The sequence below is a fragment of the Tachyglossus aculeatus genome, chromosome X1 (genome assembly GCF_015852505.1).
Source record: "Tachyglossus aculeatus isolate mTacAcu1 chromosome X1, mTacAcu1.pri, whole genome shotgun sequence".
In the NCBI taxonomy this organism is placed as follows: domain Eukaryota; kingdom Metazoa; phylum Chordata; class Mammalia; order Monotremata; family Tachyglossidae; genus Tachyglossus; species Tachyglossus aculeatus.
Window position 1 is genome coordinate 38,526,536 of NC_052101.1, and position 27,204 is coordinate 38,553,739.

Below are 27,204 nucleotides of genomic sequence, written 5' to 3' on the forward strand. Positions count from 1 at the left end.
CTCCAAATCCCGGGCCCTGCCCACTGAACCACGCCGCTTCTCAATGATGATGTGAGCGTGAGGCCCAAATCGAGAGGATCTCGGAAAGAAACCTCAAGCCCGTAACCCCAGAAGGGTGTATTATTCTGGCCCTCGCCTTTCTAAGCGCTTAGTCCAGTGCTCTGCGCACAGTAAGCGCTCAATAAATACGATTGAATGAGTGTCTTCCCCCTTCTAGACGGAAAGCCCTGCGTGGGCAGGGATTGTCTCTCTCTCTTGCTGAATTGTCATTTCCAAGCGCTTAGTACAGTGCTCTGCACATAGTAAGCGCTCAATAAATAGGATTGCATGACGGGTGGCGACCCCGCGATGGGGTCTGCGCGTTTGCAGACAAAGAAGGTTGGCAGGGGGGGCGGCAGGAGGATCCAGCCGGGATGGGAGCCTAGCACTGAAATGCTCCACTTACCAGAACAAAGGAGAACGGGCATGGGCATTTCAAGCCTCAGAGGCATTCTTCCTAAATGGTAAAATGGGGAGAGAGAGAGAGGGGGTGGGTTTAGAAGAGGAGTGACACTCCATCCCATTTCCAGCGGGCCTTTAGGCTCGGGTACTTTTAGTGTAAATTGGCCCCGCTACTGAAAATCGCACATTACATCAAGTAGGGAGTGATTTGGAGACAGGGATAATGCCTCCCTGTCACCTGATCGAGGCCTAGTAATTAAAAAAAATATCACGATACACACACATACACATATGCATGCATGCATATGCATATATATATATGCATATATATGCATGCATGCATATATGTGCATAATATTAAAAGGACTGCTAGGGGAATTTTTCCAGGTTTCAACGCATCTGGGTGTATGAGGTTTTTGGTTTCCAAGTCCACTTGCCTGGGTTACCTTTTGAAAAAATGTCTGACATCTTCCTACAGTGGGATGGATTGCTTTATTTACACTTGTTTTTCTCTTACAATCCAGGGGGAATCATCCAGACACACTAATCAAATTTAAATACAGTGCAGACTTTCCATGACTTTAAGTGCATTAACACAGCAGATCTTTTCCAAGTCAATGCTTCAAAGAGCTACCATTCCGTGGTGAGAAGGTGTGTTGCCTGATCACATGGACGTTTTAGATTTCCAAAACAGTGAGTGATTTAAACAGGCTTACGCCATTGTCAGGAACCTCTGTGATGTGAGTCGGATTTGAAAATAAAAACTCCGTTTAAACCCATAGTATATCCCCAGTACATTCAAAAGACAAAAAGGTTTGATTTTATCGGCTAAAATCCAGATCTTTGCATCAGTCTCAATCCTTGAGAATCACTAGTCTTATAAATGGAAAAACAAAAGTAAACATAAATCTGAATATGTTTAGGTTCATATTTCGAAAATCCTCATCAACCACACAGTTGGTGTGGTATATGTGGTATACATTTTTTTTTAACATCTGAAAGGAAAAAACGTCAGTTTCAGGGTTCCTATTCAAAGTGTAAATCTCATTTTGGTATAAATAAAATGGGAAGGGGAATTTAAGAATGTTAAACCCAATTTCACAACCTTTATTAGTACATCTATGTACTACAGTTAATACTAATTATAGTATTAAACACTTACTCTGTGCTAAGCATTGTACCAAGCGTTAGGGTAGTCGAGCACAGTCTCTGTAGCACATGGGGCACACATTTTGTGGAAAGAATGGGTGGTTCAGTCCCATTTTACAGATAAAGTGGCTGAGGCACTAAGTAAAATCATTTGCCCAAAGTCACCGCAGACAAACGGCGGAGCTGCGTTTAGAACCCAGATCATCTGACTCTCAGCCCCATGCTGCTTTCCTCTCCCTCTTTTATTTTTTAAGATCTAGATTTAAATAGATGGACCTCATTCTTTGGCAGTTAATACATGCCTCATTTCAAGGAAGCACGCATGAAAAAGAGGCCTTTTGTTGTCAGAAATTATTTGGTTTAGCTTCCTTAAGGCCTGAAAGTGTAATCATCTTGACTAGGTTGCAAGATGATTTATATAATTGCATACTTATTGCCATTTTATCATACTGTAGTAGTCACCATTTACTAGGTCACTTTTGAGCAAGGATCCATTCTAACCTCCACTTTAAAAAATCAACTTAATAAGGCAAGTATTTTGCCCCTTTTCATAATTCCTTTAGGTAGAATATTAAAAAAATTGAATTCCTGGGGAAATGGTATATTTTATTAAAATACGCAAAATACCTCCAGTTTTAACCTTTTAAAATAAAATATGGCAGTTTTTTTATATAGGCGGATTTATCAGATCACACCAATGGACAAGTAATTTGGCTTTTTAGAGAGCAAATTGTAACCAACAGTTCCTTAGCATGGTCTTTTGATCAATTTTTTTTATTTCATGTTGTTTGAAGAGGTAACTCTTATGTTATTGTGAAATTACCCTTGCTGTATAATTTGCCAGAAGAGTGTAGTGGTTGTAGTGGTACCTCCTAATTGCTTTGCAAATTAGAATAACTGGTAACATCCTTTAAACAGGCAGAATAAACGGGCTTTCTTCTATTTACACTACCTTTTTGTTGGAGAGATTGAGGAGGGGGCAGGGAGATCCTTGTGTTGGTGATGTAAATATGTGTACACAGATGTTTTGGAGGGAAATTAGAATTTGGTACCAGACACATCTCAGGCTTGCATGGAATCTTTCAGAAATGGGAGAACAGCCCAAGGAAACATTACTAAATGGTAAACTTTGTTTATGTCTGGCTGAGTTGATTTAATGGTTTAATTTTCTTCAATGTCTATGTAAAACCGGGGATTCTTTGGCAGATGGAGGCACTGAAAAGGTTCAACTTGCTGCAATCCTAATTTTTATGATTTTTGTTTTGTTTAAAACCTAACTAGTTAACTTGGTTCAACTATGTTTAATACATAGTCAAACTCTTTTTGCTATGCTCTGAAAGATATTTTAACAACCACAATGCAAAAGCTTAAACTTAACCACATCGTGGTGGGATTTTCCTCAAAAAAATCGAGTTTAACTGATTTATTTCTCGAATGTTTGGAGATGGTGTTTGGTTAAAAAGGAAATGTCAGCAATTTAATACAATAGCATTCATCTCGCTTTAAATCATAAAAAAAAATTGTATCCCACATTGCACTTAATAGGCAGTAATTCCACCAAGAAATTCTGGTAACATAAACCACAAAAGTAATCAAGAATGACTTCAGCCTGCCACAACCCCAAGATGAAATGAAAACTTCAGCTTCATGAATGTTTTTTGAGGATGTTAATGGCAGCAAAAATCCACCTACCCTTTTGCAGCGTTGAATGGCTTTCCTTCCTCTGGGTCCCTACTTTTTTGGTCATACTTCCAAAAGGATACTTTCATATACTCTGATAATGGCCTCATTTTTTGATAGGAACAAGTGATCTTGGTATGTACCTAAACCATGGACCACAGTAAAGCCCTTCAGCAGTTATCAAAACAATCTCAACTAAAGACTCTAAAGGAGAACAGGGGGCCTACCAATTCACAGTCACTTATCCAAAGTTACCTGCTTAATTTAAAGAGGTACAGGCCCTCAGGTATTCTATCACTTCCCTCTCCCTGCTGGCTTTGCCCTCTCCCCGCTGCATCCTTTCGTGGGTCTCTGCCAACTTTAAAATCCCGGTCAGGCCATTAGGGAGAGAGCTGGCCTGGGGATAGTGATGCGAGTAGATAGATGGGGGAATCACCCTGGGATGAGTGGGGAAAGTGGTCCAGGGACTTGGCTGGATGGCAAAGGAAACCGCTCAATAACCATTCATAATAATCCATTCTGTATCTGCAGAAATTATTTTAACAATTTTATGGAGCTTCCAAAATGGCTGAATTTCGCTGTGCCTCAGTTACGTCATCTGTAGTATGGGGATTGAGACTGTGAGCCCCCTGTGGGACGGCGACTAGATCCAACCCGATTAGCTTGTATCTGCTCCAGCAGTTCGTACAGTGCCTGGCACATAGTGAGTGCTTAACAAATACCCTTAAAAAAAAGTGTAGGGTAGTGGGCCCCAGAGGAGTGTTTCCTCAAATTTTTATGCCCATTGAGTGCACCTGAAGATCCTTTGCACTGCATCCAGGCTTGCCCCACTCAGAGGTGTGGGTGGAGATGAGGGGTTGGATTTAAGGAACAGGAATACAGGTAGTGGCTGGAAATGGAAGGAAGAGCTACTGCTGCTGGAAGATCTCCCAGCACTGGTTCTGGAAGAGAGGGAGCCATCTGGAAATGGCAGTGCTTGTCTTTAGGCTGGCCAGATGAATGCCTTTGGGTTTCCAGTGCGTGGGGCATCTTCAGGAACCCCAAGCAGGCAGAAAGCCACACAGTTTAGAGGGAGTGGGGCTCTGTGCAGAGAGGAAGAAAAGTGGCAAACATGGGGCACGTAGACTTCTGCTTTGATCCGCATCTATGGTACATCAATCAATCGTATTTGTTGAGCACTTACTGGGTACAAATCCTGGCCCCCCTAGGATCTAGCAGGGGAGGCGGACACTAAAATGGGATTTATAGGTAGGGGAAACCCCAGAGCTTATGCCACTAAACATGATTAGCCTTTGAGAGCCCCTAGAACTGGAAGCTCCTGGTTGCTGCTCCTGGCTCCGGAAAGACCAAAGAAGTAATAATTTTAGACTGCTGCTCAGGTCCATGCTACTTTTTTTTTTAAGCCCCTGACCGCAATATTTTCATGGAAAAGAGACTGCCGAGGCCACCGTTTTGTAAAAGAACAGGCTCCTTCAGAGATCGCATGAAAAGCTCTTTGGCCCCTTCCCTGTGGGTATGACCAAATAGTCACACTGTGGCCAGTGGCCATATGCACCTTAGCAGACCAACTAAAGAACTGCATTTGACTCATGAGCTGCAGTTTGTCCATTGTTGTTACCGGTGGCTATATGGAATACTGCCAGTAAGCTAAAACTGTTAATATTTACTCAACGGAGATTTCACTTGAATTAAACCTCTGAGATTAAAACATTGCAAAACCATTAAAAAGCCCTGTAAAACGTCATTGATTTTTTTTTTCCTCTCCCTTTTTAGCTTGGGCTGATAAGCCATTTGAAACAGGAGCAGGCAGACCGCAAAGGGTTAATAGATTCCAGTCTGAGGCTTTCGTTTTTTAAACGTAATCGTGTAATACAAAGGCTAGTCATCCAAATTACAGACTGACAGAAAGAACGATCTTCCTCCGGCAAGACCAAGAACAACTTGCTGCTTTGAGGACTATCTTAAAAAGATAGGAGAGAAAGGTAGCATTAGTCATTTCTGTTAGAATGTGGTGATTCGGTTCTTGAACTTGGTAGGGAAAAATAGCAATATAAATAATAATAATAATATTGGCATTTATTAAGCGCTTACTATGTGCCAAGCACTGTTCTAAGCACTGGGGGGATACAGGGTAATCAGGTTGTCCCACGAGGGGGCTCACAGTCTTAATCCCCATTTTACAGACGAGGTAACTGAGGTCCAGAGAAGTTAAGTGACTCGCCCAAAGTCACACAGCTGACAAGTGGCGGAGCTGGGATTCGAACCCCTGACCTCTGACTCCAAAGCCCATGCTCTTTCCACTGAGCCACGCTGCTTCTCTAGTATTCAAAACATTGATTCAGTAGGAATTCAGGGGAGATGACTTGGGTGACTGGGAGGTACCACCACGTCTGACATTTTTCTACACAGATTCCTATACTAGGTTCACAACTAATTAGAACGCTGCATAATTTTACTATATTAAGCACTGTCGAGCTGCAGAAACACATGTTACTGTATGATATGACAAAGTAGGACTGTGGCAAAGGGTGGGAAGTGTAGCATCATCACACTTTCTGTTCCGGTGCCAACTTGTGGATCCTGCTGTATCCAGAATGGGCTCGGGTTGTGGAAAGAATGTTCTCTAACTCTCTCTCCCATTGTGTTCCATCCCAGTTGCATCATGAAAACCCATGTTTTAGGAGAAATCAATCAGTCAGTGGTATTTGTTGAGTGCTTGGGAGAGTACAGTAGACCAGAGTTGCTAGACCCATTCCCTGACCACGATAAGCGTCCAGTCTAGAGAGGGAGACAGATGTTAATACAGATAAATTATGGATATGTGCTTAGGTTCTGTGGGGTTGAGAAGGGGAGACTATCAGTGCTTAGAACAGTGCTTTGCACATAGTAAGTGCTTAATTCATTCATTCAACTGTATTTATTGAGCACTTACTGTGTGCAGAGCACTGTACTAAGCACTTGGGAATTACAAATCAGAAACATATAGAGACGGTCCCTACCCAACAACGGGCTCACAGTCTAGAAGAGGGAGACGGACAACAAAACAAAACAAGTAGACAAGTGTTAATACCATCAGAATAAATAGAATTATAGCTATAATAAATAGCTTAATAAATGGCTTAATAAATGCCATCTTATTATATTATTATTATTATTATCAGGTGCCTAGATCTACATGCATGATACAGAAGGGTCAGGGAGTGTGTTTGTGGAGGGGGAGGACTTAATTGGGGATGACCTTGGAGGAGATGTGATTTTAATAAGGTTTTGAAGGTGGGGAGAGGGAGTTTTAAGCTAGCGAAATGACTGACTAGTTGATGTTTTTGTTGTGCATTTAAATAGAACATTATTGCAGAACTAGGGAACATCGTACCCATAGTGTGCATCTGGATACAATATGAAGCAGTGAAGAAAAAAAATTAGTCTTGCTCACATGCCCTGCATCAGATACCACGTGAGAATTACAGTGTGAGCTTTCTGTAATCCCAAATTCTTCGGAAACCCAAAAGTTCGGTTGAAATTTGTTTTCCCCCTATTGCCTCCATGGGCGTTACTGTGAGGAATCCCTGTCAAATTGTCACTGGAGAGTTGTCAGGGTAGCCAGCTTCCCCCTCACTCCACTGAGACTGAGCTTTCCAGGCTCACTAGTGACCTTCTTAATAGCCAAATCAGTTAATCAGTCACATTTATTGAGTGCTTACTGTGTTCAGAGTACTGTACTAAGCGCTCGGGAGAGTATGCCACACGATATAACCAATGGGCTCTCTTCTGACCTGCTCATCCTTGATCTCTCCGCCTCTTTTGACAGCATGAAGCAGCGTGGCTCAGTGGAAAGAGCCTGGGCTTTGGAGTCAGAGATCGTGGGTTCAAATCCTGGCTCCGCCAATTGTCAGCTGTGTGACTTCAGGCAAGTCACTTTACTTCTCTGTGCCTCAGTTACCCCATCTGGAAAATGGGGATTAAGACTATGAGCCCCCTGTGGGACAACCTGCTCACCCTGTGACCTCCCCAGTGCTTAGAACAGTGCTTTGCACATAGTAAGCACTTAATAAATGCCAGTATTATTATTATTATTATTCCCTTCTGCTTGGGTTTGCTGACTCAGTACCTAACCTGTATCTCTGGTGGCTCCTCCTTTTCACTCGCTGGCTGCTCTCCACTGTGGGTGTCCCGCGAAGTGCTGTTCTAGGTCCCCATCTCTTTTATCTCCACACAGACTCTCTTGGGAACTCATTTTTGTCATATGGCTTCAGCTCCCGCTTCTTTCGTGCAATCAATAGTGTTTACCGAGCACTTAGTCTTTGCAGAATACTGCACAGTGCTTGGGAGAGTCCATTCAAGTTAGTAGACATGATCCCTGCCCTCAGGGAGCTCGCAATCTGGTCGGAGGGGCAGACACTAAACTAAATTACGAGTAGGGGGAAGCAACAGAGTATAAAGATGATATGTGTAAGTGCTGTGTATGAGGTCGCAGAGTGAGTTCCTGAGTGCTTAGGAGGTGAGAGCTCAAGTGCATAAGTGATGCAGTAGAGGGGAAATAGGTGGGGAGGATGTGTCTATCAACTCTGTTATGTTGTACTCTCCCAAACACTTAGTACAGTGCTGTGCACACAGTAAGCACTCAGTAAATGCCATTGATTGATGGACTGAAGAGCGGTTAGTCAGGGAAGGTGTAAGGGAACACAACTTCTCTGTGGACGACTCCCGTATCTGTGTATCTAGTTCTGACCCCTTATCTAACCAGAAATACTGCATCTCCTCTTGCCTCCAGAACCTATCCACTGGATGGCCCGCCAGCAGCTCAGATTTAGCATGTCTGAAAATAAACGACCCCCCTTTCCTCCTAAGTCTCCAGTGACAGTCCCATTCTCCCTCTCCCAAAATCACGCAACCTCATCATCCTTGACTCCTCTATCCTTTTTTTATGGTATTTAAAAACTTACTTTGTGCCAAGCACCGGTCTAAGTGCTGAGCTAGATAGGAGGTAATCAGGTTGGACACAGTCCTTGTCCCACATGGAGCTCACAGTCTCGATCCCCATTTTACAGCTGAGCTAACTGAGGCTGAGAAGTGAAGTGACATCCAAGGTCACAGAGCAGATAAGTGGAGAAGACCGGATTAGAACCCAGATCCTTTTGATTCCCAGGCCTGTGCTGTATCCAGTAGGCCACACTCCTGCTTTTCCTTCAGCTTTGATGTTCTGTGTATTGGCAAGTTGTGCTGTTCTTCCTTTACAACATCTCTAGGATCTACCCAGCTACCATTCTAGAAGAAGTTCAGTTCCTATCACGGCTAGACTGTTGTCTGTGCTTCCTCACTGACTGCCCTGTGTTTGCTTCTCCCTTCTTTAATCTCTACTTCACTCTGCTGCACAGATCTGCTTCCTTAAGCGTTCCTTGGCAGCCATTTCTCCACTCGCATATCCGTTTGCTTCATTGCTCCCAAGCTAGCCGACTAACTCACCTTCAACTCCCCAGCTTTATTCCCTTCACTCCTGCCATTCCCTTCACTCCTGCCGTTCCCTTAGCCTGGAACCTCTTTCTTCCCCAAATACACTATAAATCCCTCCTGAAAGCCCACCTCCTCCACAACCTGCCTTCCCTGATGAACTCCCAGCATCCCAAGTCATTTAAACCCATCAGTCACCTCTAGTAGCACAAACGTACTTATTTATACCTATCCATAAGCATTAATGTTCAAAGTGATTCAATGATACATTGAATTATTGATCGTGATTACTATGTAAATACTTTCACGTTTGTCTCTACTGTTAGAGTATAAGCTCCTACTGGGCAGGGAATGTGTCAGGTATTTTTCTTAATGCTTAATACACAGCACTCTACTCCTCATGTTCTTCCTCCTCGTAGTACTACTACTGTGGCAGTGGCTGAAATTGAGGCCTTCATGGGTCTGGAAGCTTGAAAGAAGGTAGGGAAAGGTGTCAAAGTCACGGTGTGGAGAGAGAAGTTCTCCCACTTAATCTCTGCAAAACTTGTTTTTTGTTTTATCATGAAGCCAGTGGAAAATTCCTGACCCCTGCCATGTAAATTGCTTCAACTGTTAACACCAGGAGCAGTGATCAGTTTTGATAGCTCATTTGCCCTCTCGATCAGCCAATTTCCACTGAAGGGGCTTTCTTAGGTCTCTATTGTTATCCACATCTTTTAGTATCAATCCGCCAGCAGCATTCATTGAGCGCCCTTGGCGTGTGCATCCAGCGCTGAGAACAGTGCTTTGCACATAGTAAGCGCTTAATAAATGTTATTATTATTATTATATATGGTACAGGGCATGGCCACATTGGAGAATGACAAATGCTCTACTCAGGTTTCAAATATCATATTGGATATGGTCAGATGAACGTGGATCGTGCCTCCTACATTATTTCTGGATTTCTCAGGGGAGAGCCATCTTGAGGTTCTGGGGGACCCTGGATAGCTACAACCGTGTCAGCCATTGTGCAGGAATTCAGGTGTAGCATTGTCAGTAATGGTAACAGACTTCTCGGTGGTACTACTGTCGAATGTGCCCCAAAAATGGGCAGCCCATGGGGTTTGATGCTTGAAGATGGCTGCATTAGAGCACGGGTTAGGGGAAGGTGTTTTCTCCTCCTGCGTAAATGTGCCCTGGCCAGGCCCAGATTAATCAATCTGTCAAGGATATTTATTGAGCACTTACGGTGTGCGGAACACTGTGTTGAGCGCTCGGGAGTGTACAATCTACTCTCTGTTTACTTGTTTTGATGTCTGTCTCCCCCCTTCTAGACTGTGAGCCCGTTGTTGAGTAGGGATTGTCTATTTGTTGCTGAATTGTACTTTCCAAGCGCTTAGTAAAGTTCTCTGCACACAGTAAGTGCTTAATAAATACGCTAAATAAAGCGATTGAATGAATGAATGCAACAGAGTTAGCAGTCATGTTTCCTGCCCACATCAAGTTTGTAGACTAAAGTCTCTGGGTGAGCCTAGAACTGGGGGAGGGCTGGCTAAACTACTTAAATCGAAGCAAAGTTAAAATCAGGGTTAATCCCACATCCTCCCTGTGGTCTGGAACTCTCTCCCCTTCAACAAACCACCACTTTCCCCACCTTCAAAGCTTTATTAAAATCACATCTCCACCAAGAGGCCTTCCTTGACTAATTCCTCATTCCCCCTACTTTTTCTTCCTTCTACACCAGGATTGTACCCTTTAAGCATTTGGTATCCATCCCTCCTTCAGCCCCACATTACTTACGTACAGATCCATAATGTATTTTAATGTCTGTCTACCCCTTTAGACTTTAAGATCCTTGTAGGAAGGGAACATGTCTACCGAATCCGTTATAATGAACTCTTCCACACCCAAACGCTTAGTACAGTTCTCTGCACACAGTAAGAGCTCAATTAAAATGATTGATCTATTCCTCCTCTGTAAAATGGGGTGAATAATCCCTGACTCACAGGAATGATGTGTGCTGGGAGAGAGGACAGGATCAGATCGGATACCATGAAAGTGCATTGAGATTGCACCTTGTGATTTAAGCTATCGTTACTTGCTCCATTTTACTTGCGGACAGGGAACATGTCCAATTCTTTTGTACTCTGCCAAGCTTTTAGCTCAGCGTTCTGCACACAGTAAGTGCTCAGTATATACCACTGATTGATCTTCCCTTAGTGCTACTGGAGTTATCTTTAACTCAGCAGCTGTAAGGAAAGGAACAAGGTGGAAAATTGGGGTGGTAGAAGAGGTTCCCTTAGATCTGTCTTTTTTTTTTAATTGGTATTTGTTAAGAGCTTACTATGTGCCAGACACTGCACTAAGCCCCAGGTTAGATGCAAGATAATCAGGTTGGAAACTGTCCATTTCCCACGTGGAACTCTCAATCCCCATTTTATAGATGTTAACTGAGGCCCAGAGAAATTACGTGACATGCCCAAGGTCACACAGCTGGGATTAGACCCAGGTCCTTTGACTCCCAAACCCGTGCCCTACCCACTAGGCCACTCTGCTTCTTGTCCCTTTGTTCAGTGAAGGAAGCAACCCAGTAACTTTGGATGCTAGTTTTGCTGATGCATGCTCTTCGTCTTATGAGAAAAGAAAAAACTTCTTGAGATCAATCACAATTTGGTAGGAGCATTTTAGGGAGTGGACATGCTGCGATAAAGTCTTATGTAATGGAAAAGGGGGAAATTGTGAAGTTTTCTGCAAGGATTTTTCGGTAACGATTCGCAAGCGTTGTGTTATGGTAATTCATTGCCCTTAAATTAGCTGATATTTTCAGCTACCCCGTTTTGTACCATCTTTCTTGCTTGAGGGCACATGTTGCAAAGCATGCACAGTTTGCTTCCGCAAATGATATGAAAATATGAATTATGATATAAATGATTTTTGATCACAGCATTTCACATTAAGTGATTTGTATTAGCCATCATTTAAAATAACTCTTAAGTTGCTTTTCATTATGTCATGGAGAACATCCAACTGATATATTCAAGTTTTAAGCATATGAAAAATACTGTACTTCCTAAATGGATTCTGAATAAGTATAGATGACGGATGATAATGGACGACTATTGACAATTAAATTTGCTGACTTGGTTTAGTCATCATTGTCCCTTGCAATGTTGATTGATACGTTCACCACAGTAGGTGTACAGAGGATATTTTATCCTCCTCTTCTTGGTAACAAGATTTGGTAAGCCAAAGTAATGATTTCCAGCAAGAGGTTGGGCTTCTAGGCGGGGACCAGCAATTATTTGGGCCCCGGGCCTGCTTGATGACCCTTGTTGGAGATAATGGGCTGGTAATGAGGGGTGGGCTGTTGGGAGAAGGTCAGATTGGGGAAGCGTTGCCATGTCTTCCACCCATCCTGACCTGGCTCAGAGCCAGCCGCAGATACAGTCAGCCAACTGATCTTCTCTGACTTGTCATATCTAGAAATGAAATAATATTAATAAATTACATAATAATAATAATGATGGTATTTGTTAAGCGCTTACTATGTGTTAAGCACTGTTCTAAGCGCTGGGGGGATACAAGGTGATCAGGTTGTCCCACGTGGGGCTCACAGATCATTAATAATAACAATAATAGTAATAAAATTGTGGTATTTGTTAAGCACTTACTATGTGGCAGTCGCTGTACTAAGCATTGGGTAATTGGGTTGGACACAGTCCCTGCCCCACATGGGGCTCACAGTCTTCATCCCCAATTTACAGGTGAGGTAACTGAGGCCCAGAGAGGTGAAATGACTTGCCCAAGTTAACACAGCAGATGAGTGGCAGAGCTGGGAGTAGAACCCTGGTCCTTCTGACTCCAGGGCCCATGCTGTATCCACTAGGCCATGATGTTAATAATAATAATAACGGTATTTATTAAGCACTTACTGTGTGCAAAGCACTGTTCTAAGCGCTGGGGAGGTTACAAGGTGATCAGGTTGTCCCATGGGGGGCTCACAGTCTTCATCCCCATTTTACAGATGAGGTAACTGAGGCACAGAGAAGTCAAGCGACTTGCCCAAAGTCATACAGCTGACAATTGGCAGCGCTGGGATTTGAACCCATGACCTCTGACTCCAAAGCCCGTGCTCTTTCCACTGAGCCACGCTGCTTCTCTATGTTGTGGGTAGGGAACATTTCTATCAACTCTGTTATATTGTACTCTTCCAAGAGCTTAGTACAGTGCTTGCACACAGTATGTGCTCAATAAATATCATTGATTGTTTGTCAGTTATATTAATGTTTGTCTACCCCTCTAGACTGTAAACTCTTTGTGGGTAGGGACCATGTCTACCAACTCTGTTGTGTTGTAGTCTCCCAAGAGCTTAGTACAGTGTTCTGCACACAGTAAGCACTCAATAAACACCGATGATGATGATGTAATGAATGTCCATGGTTAGCAAAAGAAAAAAGAAGGTCGTGGAAGGAAGCACCTCCTTCAGTCAGGCCAGAGTAGATCCCTTAATGGGCTGAAACCGTGACTACCAACTCTGTTGTATTGTTCTCTCCCGAGCTCTAAGTACAATAGCACTCAAAGAATACCACTGATTGAGTGAATCCCACTTGTGGGCTCATTTTTGCCCACCTGCACTCTAAAATGAAAATTGCTTATTAGAAGAAACTAAGAAACAAGGACTCTCTTCTTCCTTTTCAAGGGGAACGTGTATAATACCGGCGCCAGGTGTGCTGTAACTTGGGGGCTTGTGTTCCTGAAGAACTTTTTGTTCATGAACAATCAGTCCATCAGCAGGGTTGATCAAGCACTTACCGTGTGTCAGGTACTGGCCTAAACACTTCAGAGAGCACGGTAGAATCAGAAGATATGAAAACCTGTAATATTCCTGCTGTTTCTGACGCAGCATGAAAGTGCAAAACTGTCTAAAACACACTGTCTCCTCCTGACCCTTGCTTAGAAGAATGTTCCCTAATTCCGCGATAGAATTCTACCCAAAACACATAATGAAAGTCTGCGTCATTTCATTCATTCAGTCGTATTTATTGAGCGCTTACTGTGTGCAGAGCACTGTACTAAGCGCTTGGAAAGTACAAGTTGGCAACATATAGAGACGGTCCCTACCCAAGAACGGGCTCACAGTCTAGAAAGGGGAGCAGGAGTGGCTATATCAGGCGGTGAAACCGCAGCAGTGGTAACACTGTAGAGGGCGTGGAAATGATTTTGTTCTCAATCATATTTTTTGAAAGCTTATCGTGCCCTGGGCACGGTACCCACAGTCCTCGGACTTACAATGTAATCGGTTCCTGAAAGCGTGTCCAAAGTCAAAATGTAAGTCAGGGCCACTTTTCTCACAACAACAGTGTTATATAAGTAAGTGGGGTATTGGTTTCTGTACCAAGGTCAGTTACCAGTTTTTTTCAAAATTATCCAGAATTATACTCAGACCATTATAGATGAGTAATGTAGTTGCAGCGATTGTATTGTATGTTAAAAGAGGTTCCACATTAGACTTTAAGGCACTCAGTTCTCTCCCTCCTACTTTTCCACTTTTTCCCACTACACACCAACTCGCTTTTTCTGTTCTTCTTGAGCTAATCTACTCACTGTACCTCGCTCTTTTCTCCTCCTGCCGCTTTCACCCTCCACCCTGCCTGGAGTTCCCTTCAGAGCCCAGGGAGTCAGAAGGACCTGGGTTCTAATCCTGGTTCTGCTACTTGGCTGCTGTGTAACCTTGGGCTAATCACTTCACTTCTCTGTGACTCAGTTTCCTCATCTGTAAATTGGGGATTAAGACTGCGAGCCCCATATGGGGCATGGAGTATGTCCAGCCTGATTAGTTTGTATCCGCCCCAGTGCTTAGTACAGTACCTGGCCCAGAGTAAGCACTTAACAAAGACCATTAAAAAAAAAATATCTGCCAGGACATAGTTTTCCCCATCTTTCGAGACCTTCTAACATCGTGGTTTCCTCCAAAGAGGCCTTCTCCCCTCAATCTTCTCCCCCGACTACCTTCTTAGCTCTTCTGCACCAGCTATTCATTTATATACTCACAATTATTTTGGGCACTATTGTACTGGTCAAATCAGTCAGTGTATTTATTAAACACTTATTGGGTGCTGAGCACTGTATTAAGTGCTTGGGAAAGTACAGTACAATAGAGTTAGTCGACACAGGAGCTTACTGTCCAATAGGACCTTACAGTCTACCTCGAAACAAGTCACCCAACTGTCCATTTTCCTCTTTCCTCCTATGTGTTATTTTAGCATTTAGCATGTCTACCCCCACTTGATTATGAACTCCTTGAGGGCAGGGGTCATGACTACTAATATTCATTCATTCATTCAACCGTATTTATTGAGCGCTTACTGTTGTAGTCTCCCAGGTGCTTAGTATAGTGCGCAGTACAGGTACATTTTCAAATACCCGGAGATTGATCGGAGTAGCCCACTTCCTTCATCTAATATGGGTGTGTCAGATTTTTCTTAGTCACTGCCTAGCGATCAGGTAATCTTCTCAATTTTCTCTTAACCTTTCAGTCAATCAGTCAATGACATTTATTGTGCTCTTAGTATGTGCAGAGCACTGGAATAAGTGCTTGAGAGAACGATACAACAGAATTAGCAATTTCGCTGCCCAAAATGAGCTACAGTTTAAAGGGACAGACAGTCCTTCTCCAGCCCCCGTCATGGCTGTAATCGTTTTCCTCATTTTATATGGCTCTCATACATCCATGCCCTTCACTTTCCCAGTACACCTGGGGCTACTATTTTGATTCCTTTAAAAAAAAAAAATGTTTGACCTCCGGGTTCATTTTACTTTCCTTCCCCTGTGTTGAATGTGTTTATTTCCTGGCTGAGATAACCAGGCATAGTAGACAGAGCACGGGCTTGGGAGTCAGAAGGTCATGGATTCTAATCCCAGTTCCGCCTCTTGTCTGCTGTGGTACCTTGGGCAAGTCACTTCATTTCTCTGAGCCTCAGTTACCTCATCTGTAAAATGGGGATTGAGACTGTGAGCCCCATGTGAGACAGGGGCTGTGTCCAACCTGATTTGCTTGGATCCGTCCCAGTGCTTAGTACAGTGCCTGCCACATAGTAGGCACTTAACAAATACCAAAATTATTATCATTATTTTAAATGTAACCTTCTGCTTCTTTGTTTTGTTCCCTATTTTCATGACTCGAAATCAGTACCCCCTTTATTCAGGATACCCCGGCCAATGGAAATCCCCCAAACTCAAATTCAGGAGGCAGTTGTCAGTGTAACAAAGGGGAAAACATTGGCCGATATCTCTTCACTGTCCCCTCAGAGGACAGTCCCCTCAGACTATTTTCCCCAAACATGCAAACACGCACCCCCAATTTGAAGAGCCTACAGGCTACATCATTGCACATCCACTGCAAAGCCTCTTAGAATTTCATCTCCAGTCCAGCCTGGTGCAGTCCTTAACTGGAATTATTACATTTAATATTCCAATTCTGCATCATTTGTAAGCCCAGCAAACATCAACTATAATAACAATAATAATGATGATGGTGTTTAAGTGCTTACTATGTGTCAAGCACTGTTCTAAGTGCTGAGATAATAATAACAACAACGACGGCATTTATTAAGCGCTTACTATGTGCAAAGCACCGTTCTAAGCACTGGGGAGGTTACAAGGTGATCAGGTTGTCCCACGGGGGGCTCACAGTCTTCATTCCCATTTTACAGGTGAGGTAACTTAGGCACAGAGAAGTTAAGTGACTTGCGCAAAGTCACACAGCCGACAAGCGGCAGAGCCGGAATCTGAACCCATGACCTCCGACTCCAAAGCCCGTGCTCTTTCCACTGAGACACGCTGCTCAGGTTGGACACAGTCCGTGTCCCACATGGGGCTCACAGTCAATCCCCATTTAAAGATGAGGCAACCGAGGCCCAGAGAAGTTAAGTGACTCGCCCAAGGTTACTCAGCAGACAAGCGGCAGAGCCGGGATTAGAACCCAGGTTCTTCTGACTCTCGGGCCTGTATTCTTTCCACTAGGCCATGCTGCTTCCCTATGGATACCCTTCCATCCATACCGATTGCCTCCCATCAGTCGGGCTTGTCAAATAACCTTTCAGATAGGCAGCCGCTAGCTCTGGAAAGATCGTCACCATGCTTGACATCTGGCCTCGCAGCATTCGTTTTGGAAAATCATATTTCTGTTGCGTGTTTTCAGGCGGTCTCTGTGGGTCAGATTGAGTCCCACTTCACCGAGCACAAGACAGGGCCGGATCCAAGGAGACTTGCGATCTGTGGGCTGAATCTGACTCGGATTATGAGTGGCTCCCAGAAGCTCTTTTAATTCAGCACTGCTCTCCTGTCTGGCTCCAAGCGGCTCATTGCTTGCCGGTGAGCAGTTGAGAGAGCAGCCCAGCAGACTTAGTGGGTAGAGCACAGGCTTGGGAGTCCGAAGGACCTGGGTTCTAATCCTGGCTCCGCCACATGTCTGGTGGGTGAACTTGGGGAAGTCACTTCACTTCTTTGGGCTTCAGCTATCTCATCTGTAAAAATGGCGACTAGTGTGAGCCCCATGGAGGGCAGGGTCTGTGTTCAACCTGATTGACTTGTATCTACGCCAGCGCTTAGAAAAGTGCTCGACACGTAATAAGCGCTTAACAAGTACCATAATTATCATTATGATTATTATTATTATGTAGAGGAGCTTTCCCTCCTGGAGGTTCTTCACCCTCTCCTTGCTTCCTGGGATCTCTGGTAGCCATTTCGGTGCCAGGCCTGCCCTCTAGACTGTACGCTCCTTGTGGGCAGGGAAGTTGTGTACCACGTCTTTTATAAAATACTCTGGCAAGTGCTCAGTACAGTGCTCTCAGTAAGCTCTCAATAAATACAATTGATTAAGTGGCTGGCAAGTGCTCAGTACAGTGCTCCGCACACAGTAAGCTCTCAATAAACACAATTGATTAAGTGGCTTTGAACACTTTTCTTCTCTGCAATTTTCTGTTAGCTGGAAGGGGTGGTGGATGTGGTCAGTAGCTAAGTATCCTGAGCGGAATCCAGCGTCTTCTCTGCTGGTATATGCAATTTGGGAGGTTGTTCTTGATGTGGTTTTGTATGACTCCAGTGAAGACTCGGTATTTATTTGCCAATTGTGTATTTGTGAGAAGAGTTATTAGGTGGTAATTTTGAAGATGTTTAGAATCCCCTTTATCAATAATATTGCCTTTGTTCTTCTGGAGGCAAAATGCGCATGTTTATGATGTGCAGAGATGAGCCATTGGCTCAGTACTATAAATAGGGTTATTCATTCTGTTTTAGAACAACACCCACCATCTTCTCCATGGCTAGGCATTTTGTACATTGCACTTTGCAAATAGAGCCTTTATTGTCCCAAATTACTTGTGGGAGTGGTTCTGGGTTCACATTTACCTAACTATAACCATGACTTTAGTTGAGGGTATTGTAGAATTCTTTATTCTTTTCATACATATCGATTCTATCTTTCTCTTCCCATTTCAGGCTTTTCATACCACCAGGTTTTTCTGTTTCGGCTGTTTTTCTGCTGATTCTTTTCAGGTCCTCCATTTCTGCTGCATGTCTCAACCTCTCTGTTAATGTTTCAAAGCCTTATTCACCTTCCAAGTGCCCTTGCGATGCATCTCCCGTTCCTTGTCTCCTTTTCCTTCAGCTTTCCTGTGTGCTCCTCTTACCAAACATTTTAGTATCACCTCCGCATTCCTTTTGTTCTCGAATCTGTTTTCACTTCTGCCTTATTACCTGTCCAGTTTGTTTAAGTAAGGAAAAATCATCATCACTGTCTATCCCGTTGGTAGAGTTATATTGGAAGGCCAATCCATATAATTCTTCTGCAAACAATTCTTCAGTAAATTAGCATTCCTCAATGACTTCTGAACTTTTAACAATTCAGTCTTCTTAAGTAGCAACAACATATCTTTTGATCAGCATCTAATATGAAGACACTTTGTGTCCATCATCATGGAGTCAGTCTAGTTCTCAGTGAGTGACTGCATCTTTTCCAGGCCCCATCATTGATCATATTAATATCTGTCTCTTCCCTGGACTGTAAGCTCTTTATGGGCAGGGAATGCATCTGCTAAGTCTGTTGTATTGTACTCTCCCACGCGCCCAGTTTGGTGCTCTGCAATAGATACGATTGATTGATTTGGGAAATTGGAATTGGAATCAATGGGAAAGGTACCACCAGTCCAACTCCTCACTTCTCTTTCCTTTTCCAAGTTGCCAGTGGAACATTTTTGATTTTCAAATTTTTTTTGAAGCAGCATAAAGACCCCCTGCTCTGTGTCATCCTACTAACCCACTCTAGCAGTCAGTTGGATTTATTGAGAACTTATGTGTGCAGAGTACTGTACTAAAAGCTTGGGAGAGCACAACACAACAATATGAGACACGTTCCCTTCCCACAATGAGCTTAAAGCCTAGCACTTATGAAATTAATTACACCTGCCCTAGCATCCATGTATATTTCTGCTCAATCAATTATTTGTGGTGTCTCTCTGTCTCCCTCATTAGAATGTAAGTTTTTGTAAGCAGGGAAGCATGTCACTTCATTATTCTGTACTTCCTAGTAGAGTCACTACATCAAGCAGCATACAAGACCTGCCACTGATCATATTAATATCAGCGTGGCTCAGTGGAAAGAGCACGGGCTTTGGAGTCAGAGGTCATGGGTTCAGACCCCAGCTCTGCCAATTGTCAGCTGTGTGACTTAGGGCAAATCACTTAACTTCTCTGTGCCTCAGTTACCTTATCTGTAAAATGGGGATGAAGACTGTGAGCCCCATGTGGGACAATCTTATCACCTTGTATCCTCCCCAGCGCTTAGAACAGTGTTTAACAAATGCCATTATTTTTATTATTATTATTATTATTATAAACAAGCAAGTGCTCAATAAATTCTACAATGCTACTACCACTGTTATTATTACAGCATGGTTATGGTAGCCATTTGTCCTGTTTTCAGCTGGTCCGTCTCCAGGGACAGACCAGATGTCTTTATGCCCAGCCTCTTTCCACTTCCATTTCTGCCGCTAATTGCCACGGCTTGGAAGTGCCACTTATGTTATCAGAGGCCTGGGAAGAAAATGCAGTGCCACTGGAGTGAAGGCAACAGTCAAGTATCCTGTGGCTTTCCACCAAAAACTTTTTGGCCTGTCCTTTTGATGTGTTTAAATAGTCTATATAATGTACATTTCTTCTATGTTGGTAATCAATGAATGGTAATTGACTACCTACTGAGTGCTAGGTAGTGTACTAAGTGCATGGAATAATAATAATGGCATTTGTTAAGTGCTTACTATGTGCAAAGCACTGTTCTAAGCACTGGGGAGGATATAAGGTGATCAGGTTGTCCCACGTGGGGCTCACAGTCTTAATCCCCATTTTACAGATGAAGTAACTGAGGCACAGAGAAGTTAAATGACTTGCCCAAAGTCACACAGCTGACGATTGGCGGAGCCGGCATTCTAACCCATGACCTCCGACTCCCAAGCCTGTGCTGTTTCCACAACTGTAGCAAAAGACATGTCTCTCTTCTTCTCTAAACTGTAAGCTCCTTGTGGGCAGGGATCGTGTCTACCAACTCTGTTATATTTTACTCACCTAATAATAATAATTATGGTATTTGTTAAGCGCTTACTATGTGCCAAGCCCTGTTCTAAGTGCTGGGGTAGATATAAGGTAATTGGGTTGTCCCACGTGGGGCTCACAGGCTTTATCCCCATTTTACAGATAACTGAGGCACAGAGAAGATAAGTGACTTGCCCAAGGTCACCCAACAGACAAGTGGCAGAGCGGGATTAGCACCCATGCCCTCTGACTCTGAAGCCTGTGCTCTTTTCACTAAGCCACACTGCTTCTCACTTAGCATTTAGTACCATGTTCTGGAGAAGCGGTGTGGGTCAGTGGAAAGAGCCCGGTCTTTGGAGTCAGAGGTCATGAGTTCAAATCTCGGCTCCGCCAATTGTCAGCTGTGTGACTTTGGGCAAGTCACTTAACTTCTCTGGGCCTCAGTTACCTTATCTGTAAAATGGGGATGAAGACTGTGAGCCCCCCGTGGGACAACCTGATCACCTTGTAACCTCCCCAGCACTTAGAACAGTGCTTTGCACATAGTAAGCACTTAATAAATGCCATTATTATTATTATTATTATTATATAGTAAGTGCTCAGTAAATACCACTGACTGATTCTTCTGCCCTCAAGGAGTTTACAGGTTAATGGGAGAGAAGAGCAAAATTTTATTTTGCTATTTATCTCCATCCTTGACTTTCATGTTTTTATGTCCTTATTTTATCGTTCCTTACATGTCTGTCACCAGTCTCCTTTCCCACTTTCTACTTAGATTGTGAGTCCCTTTGAGGGCAAAGAACCATGTCTAATCTCTCTCAGCACTCAGTACCATATTTTGCACACAGTAAGCATTTAGATACTATTATTCTGCTACAGAAATGGTTAAGATTGTGGAAATTGGAGCAGGAACCAGTATTATTTAGTAAATTAGTAATTGTACTGAGCACTTTCTGTGCGCAGAGCACTGTACTGGGCACTTGGGAGAGTACAGTATGTCAGAGTTGGTAGACAAATAGCAGAAGTCAGTACAAATACATAAGGATTAAACAGCTGAACAAGTAATTGAATGCACAGAAAATATATAAAATAAAAATGTACCTATGTACATGTGTGTTGAGAATAGGAATGGAGTACACAAGTGCTAAGGATGGCTGTTGGGGTGGTTCATTCATTCTTTCAGTAGTATTTATTGAGAGTTTACTGTGTGCAGAGCACTGTACTAAGCGCTTGGGAGATTACAATGCACAATAAACAGGAACATTCCCTGCCCAAAATGATCTTACCAGTCTAGAGGTGGAGAGGTGGACATTGATATAAATCAATAAATTACAGATGTATACATCTGTTTGGGGCTGGGAGGGGGGAAGGACAAAGGGAGCAAGTCAAGGAGCTGCAGAGGGGAGTGTGAAAAGAGGACTGTGAGCCCACTGTTGGGTAGGGACTGTCTCTATATGTTGCCAACTTGTACTTCCCAAGCGCTTAGTACAGTGCTCTGCACACAGTAAGTGCTCAATAAATTTGATTGATTGATTGAAAGGGGGGATGCCCAGTTCCTGATGCCCAGGAAATAAGCATTTAGGTCCCTTTGTCCCTACCACCAGAGCACCGATGTACTTTGTTGTTTCCCCTGACCCATAATCTATTTTAGTGTCTGTCTCCCCCATTAGATTGTAAGCTCTTGAGGGCAGGGATCGCGTCTACCAACTGTATTGTACTCTCTCAAGTGCTTAGTACTGTGCCCTGCACAATAATAATAATGTTGGCATTTGTTAAGCGCTTACTATGTGCAAAGCACTGTTCTAAGCGCTGGGGGGATACAAAGTGATCAGATTGTCCCACGTGGGGCTCACAGTCTTAATCCCCATTTTACAGATGAGGTAACTGAGGCAAAGTAAGTACTCAACAAATACCATTGACTGAATTAGTTGGGGAAGGCTTCCTGGAGGAAGTGAGGTGTTAGATGGGGAGAGCTGACATTTGGTGGATTTGGGCGGGGCGGGAAGTCCAGGCTTGAGCAAGGAATTGAGATGGGAGATGTAATCTTGGGAGAAGAGTAGAATGACAACTTGGGAGTAATAGGGGAAGAGAGTCAGTGTGTAGGTGAAGTGAGACATCCTGGTATTCTCTAGTTCCATAAATCAATCAATCCGTGGTGTTTACTGTGTGCAGAGCACTGTATAAACATTGGGAAGAGTGCCGCACAATAGAGCTGGTAGACATGAGTCCTGCCCACAAGGAGCTTACAGTTTACAGGAGATGACAGGCTTTGAAATAAATGCATAGAGGGGAAATGCTTCTAGAGAAGCAGCGTAGCTCAGTGGAAAGAGGCCGGGCTTTGGAGTCAGAGGTCATGGGTTCAAATCCCGGCTCTGCCAAGTGTCAGCTATGTGACTTGCCCAAACTTCTCTATTCCTCAGTGACCTCATCTGTAAAATGAGGATGAAGACTGTGAGCCCCCCCGGGAGAACCTGATCACCTTGTAACCTCCCCAGCGCTTAGAACAGTGCTTTGCACGTAGTAAGCGCTTAATAAATGCCATTATTATTATTATTTATTATTTATTTAAATGGCAGCGTGTAAAAAATATGCGCATAAATGCTGAGGGTATGGTGTCTGTCTAGTGTTTAAAGGGTACTTATCCAAGTGCATTGCCAACACAGAAGGGATAGTGAGTAGGGGAAATGAGGGTTTAGTCAGGGACCTCTTGGCGTTGTGATTTTAGGGTGGGTTGGAAGGTGGGGAGGGAGCCCTTTTAGACTGTGAGCCCACTGTTGGGTAGGGACTGTCTCTATATGTTGCCAATTTGTACTTCCCAAGTGCTTAGTACAGTGCTCTGCACATAGTAAGTGCTCAATAAATACGATTGATGATGATGATGATGATGATGGTGCATCTGATGTGAAGGGGAAGTGAGTTCCAGGCCATAGGGAGGATGTGGGCGGGGGTTGTCAGTGGTGAATTAGGCGAGTACAGTGCTCCGCACACAGTAAGCGCTCAATAAATGTGATTGAATGAATGGACAAGATTGAGGTACAGAGTATTGGTGTGCAGGTTGGGCCATAGTAGGATATCAGTGAGGCAACGTAAGAGGGGGAGAGCTGAGTGCCTTAAAGAAGTTCCTCTAGACTGTAAGCTCGCTGTGGGTAGGGAATGTGTCTGTTATATTGTGTTATACTCTCCTGAGTGCTTAGTATAGTGCTCTGCACACAGTAACTGCTCAATAAATTCAATTGATTGATTAAAGACGACGGTAAGGGATTTTGTGTGATGCAGAGGCGGAAGGGCAGCCATCAGTGGCCACCTAAATGTGGTATGTGTGTATGTTGACCTCTCTTGAAAAGCTCCTTTAATTTCCTTATTCTCTGCCTGTTGCATCAGGCTCTAAACGTGGGCTATTTTTAAAGTGTTGTGACATCTAGGGCTCAGGATCAGTGTCACTACACTCAGAGATACGAGATCACAGCTTTCTCCCACCGACAGTAAATCCTGTAAAATAAATCCAGTGGGAGCAGGGAGGTGTTGGATTTACCTAATGATATACAAAAATATTTAAAGCTCACAGCGTATGCTATCTGGAATGGCAGATTTCAGGAAGAGAAAAGAATCTATTTCAAATGATCAACGATTTGTTACAGCTAATCTGCCTTAGAAAAGAGTGACTTTGAAATGAAAGGATGAACCTTGATTCTATTTTTGTGGCCTAATTTATTAGTGTTCATTTTATCTGCGAGAAGGGATGAAATATGATAATTGTGTCCCAGAAAATGCCTTAGCCGTCACCGATTGGTTTTCAAAAAGAGAAGGCAGAGTTCCATCCGCTCCCTCTTTTTTTTGATGTCCACTTACCTTATTTTAGCAGTAAACAGTGTGGTCTAGTGGAAAGAGCTTGAATCAGGTCACCAGGAGGCCCGGATTCTAATCTCAGCTCTGCGACTGGTCTTTTGGGTGACCAAGCCATTTCACCTTGCGGTACCTCAGTTCCTTCATCTGTAAAAAACAGGGATGAAACTTATTTTCCCCTCTTCTCAGATTGCGAGCTGTGAACTCCATGTGAGACAGATAATGAGACTCTGGCATCCTATACCTAGTTAAATGTGAACTGTCTTTCCCTGCCTTTAAGATTGCTAGCCCCCAGTGGGACAGAAGGTTGTCCACCTACCTCTTTGCACATGGCAAATAAATGCTTAATAAATGCCATAGTTGTGATTGTCCCAAACTTTGGGCAAAGCTCGAGAATTAACTTTAATATAAAATGGAAAGATGATTGTATTCACCTCTATTTCATATCCGTACCAGACTAACTCTGACCGTATAAAACTATGAACTAAGTAGTTCCCTTCAATTAAAAATGTACTAGTGTGCGTCTATCGTTGGTAGAAAAAGACTGTGTTTCCCCTCTCAGGCAATTTATAAAGAGAGGGTTTCTAAAAGTGAAGAGAATACAAAAGTATGGTTTCCTGAATGTTAATGACATTTCTGCTGTTCAAGATGTCTTCAAATGACAGAGGCTATTTTTGGATCCTTTGTTGGTTTTAGCCGAGAATGAGCATAACTTTTTCAGAGGTGACAGTGTACTATGTCTTTTTTAATGTCCCTCTTAACATAATGGCTTCGTTTACCTAGTTTAGACATAAATGAGAAATGATATATCTTAATTTTGGGGGTAAAAGAGGTTGTTTGATTCTGAAATTTAAGGGTGGAATTACTGAAGTGTGTTGTGTTCACATGACATTTTTTAGTATGCCAGAAACATTATGAATTGGTTTCCTAATTGCTTCATTCAATTTATACTTCCCAAGTGCTCAATTTGTACTTCCCAAGCACTTAGTACAGTGCTCTGCACACAGTAAGCGCTCAATAAATACAATTGATGATGATGATTTTTTCCCCCCAAACATGCATTATGTAAATGAGGCAACATTTGTTTCAGATGAGCTAATTCTGTGTTGATGAGTGTTTTGGTAGGAATGGTAGAGATACTTAGCATGCCGAATTGTAGACCTGTACCATACAGTGTCTGTGGACATTTCATTGATTTTAGTCTGTTTATATAGAAATAGGGCACAATTTGGGAAATTTACCTAAGTTATAAAAAGAACTGTCTTTGAATAGGAATGTCCCCCATATAGTTTTTAAAAGCAATTCAGCAAGTGAGCATTCATTTGTTTTTTTTAAAAAAACTACAATCCTATTTTCCTATATTTAGAGTCAACTTTTCACTAATAATGGTAATTTTGGTGTTTGTTAAGCATTTACCGTGAGCCAGGCACCGTGCCAAGCTCTGGGGAGACATGATTAAGTCAGATCAGATAGAATCCTTGTATGTTTCTTTGTGGGGGAGGGGGAGAACAGGTATTTAATCCGCATTTTACAGATGAGGAAATGAGACACAGAGAAGTGAAGTGACTTGCTTAAGGTCAGTCAGCAGGGAAGTGGTGGAACCAGGATCAGAAGCCTGGTAACATGATTCTCGGGGATATGCTCTTTCCACTAGGCCGTATTGCTTCTCAGTTCTTCCTCACCAGAATTAGTTTGGACTGGAATGTTGTGTGCATGTAAAATATTTTAGTGGGAGTGTCCTTTTCCCCGAGCAAGTATCGATCTATTTATTATGATCATTTCCGGGGTTAGAAATAGCTTGAAAGGATCCTAATTTCACAAGTACAATTTTATATATGCAACAAGACACTGTTTTAAAAAGCAGAGGTTCATGCGTGCCTCTGTCACATAAGAATGCATATCCAATCACTTTAATGCTATCAGGAATAGTGACTTTTTTGCCGTTTGTATCAATATGAATGAAACTGATTTTTTTTTCTTTCCTTTTAGTCGCAGATCACTTGGGCTGTGATCCTCAAACACGTTTCCACGTCCCGCCTAATGTCAGACAGTGGATTGCTTTGCTGCAACGAGGAAACTGTACGTTTCGAGAGAAAATATTACGGGCGGCATCCCACAATGCAACTGCTGTAGTCATCTATAACAATATATCCAATGGAGAGCCTGTCACTATGACTCACCCAGGTAAATAGCGATGAAGGGGTATTTAAGTAGAGGGATGTTTCCTCCAGAAACCTTCTATACACGTGGAATTTTTGACACATGTTGACCCTCGCTGAATCTGCTCTCTGTTAAGATGAATGCATTTAATAATGTATATTTACTTCAGGCGATATTCTTTGTCCTTTGAGTAGCAATTTTCTCTTATTCCGGTTTTTCTGTGTCTGTAGCTCTTCTCTCCTGGCGGTGTGTATCCTGTCCAGCTTTGAAAAAGTTTCTCACACTTTCTTGCAGCGCAGATAGCTTTTCTCCAGAATAGATAGGCAAAGAAAGAGTCTTGAGATCCCAGGGTTTTCCAGTTATGTGAAGGATGGAGCTCTTTACTTCACCAAGATAAATGCCCTACGATGCCCTTGCATGATGAAACGCAAGCCTTCGTCTTGCAGCAGAATACCTAAACGGGCGGGATCCCAATCAGCGGGAAAGTACCTAATCCCTGCATTTCTCGGCTGCACCTCCGAATCCCGTGGTGGCTTCGGAGCACCCTAGGGCTGGAGATATCGATGAGACTTGTAGGGGCTGGCTTCTGGCTCAGGTTAGGGCATGGCTACTGACGGGAACTCCTCAGGTGACCGGGACAGTTCTCCTCTCCTCTCCACCGCCTTCTTCTCTGGGTTGTCCAACGGGTTCTTCAAAGGTCGAGTCGCCGTGCCGGTCATCAGTGATGGTGGCAGGCTCCCGATCGGTCCGGCACCTGATTTTTGCACGCCCCACCTGGTTGGTGACCAGGTGGACAGGAAGCTGTACTGGGAATTAAGCGGACCCTACCCCCATCAGGATTCCCTCCCTGGCTCCAAGGCCCGCTTTTTTCCAATTCACTTCCTTTTGCCTTGAAAGCAAGATCAGGCTGCCGAA

General features: G+C 43.3%; 1 protein-coding gene across 2 annotated transcripts in view; it reads left to right on the forward strand.

Annotated features, from left to right (window-relative positions):
• Nucleotides 1-27,204, forward strand: part of RNF130 (ring finger protein 130) — a 121,014-nt gene that overhangs the window by 2,316 nt on the left and 91,494 nt on the right. For both annotated transcript variants that reach the window (XM_038772151.1, XM_038772150.1), the window contains exon 2: nucleotides 26,119-26,313. In XM_038772151.1, the coding sequence (XP_038628079.1) occupies nucleotides 26,119-26,313 (195 nt within the window). The remainder of the gene's footprint in view (nucleotides 1-26,118; nucleotides 26,314-27,204) is intronic.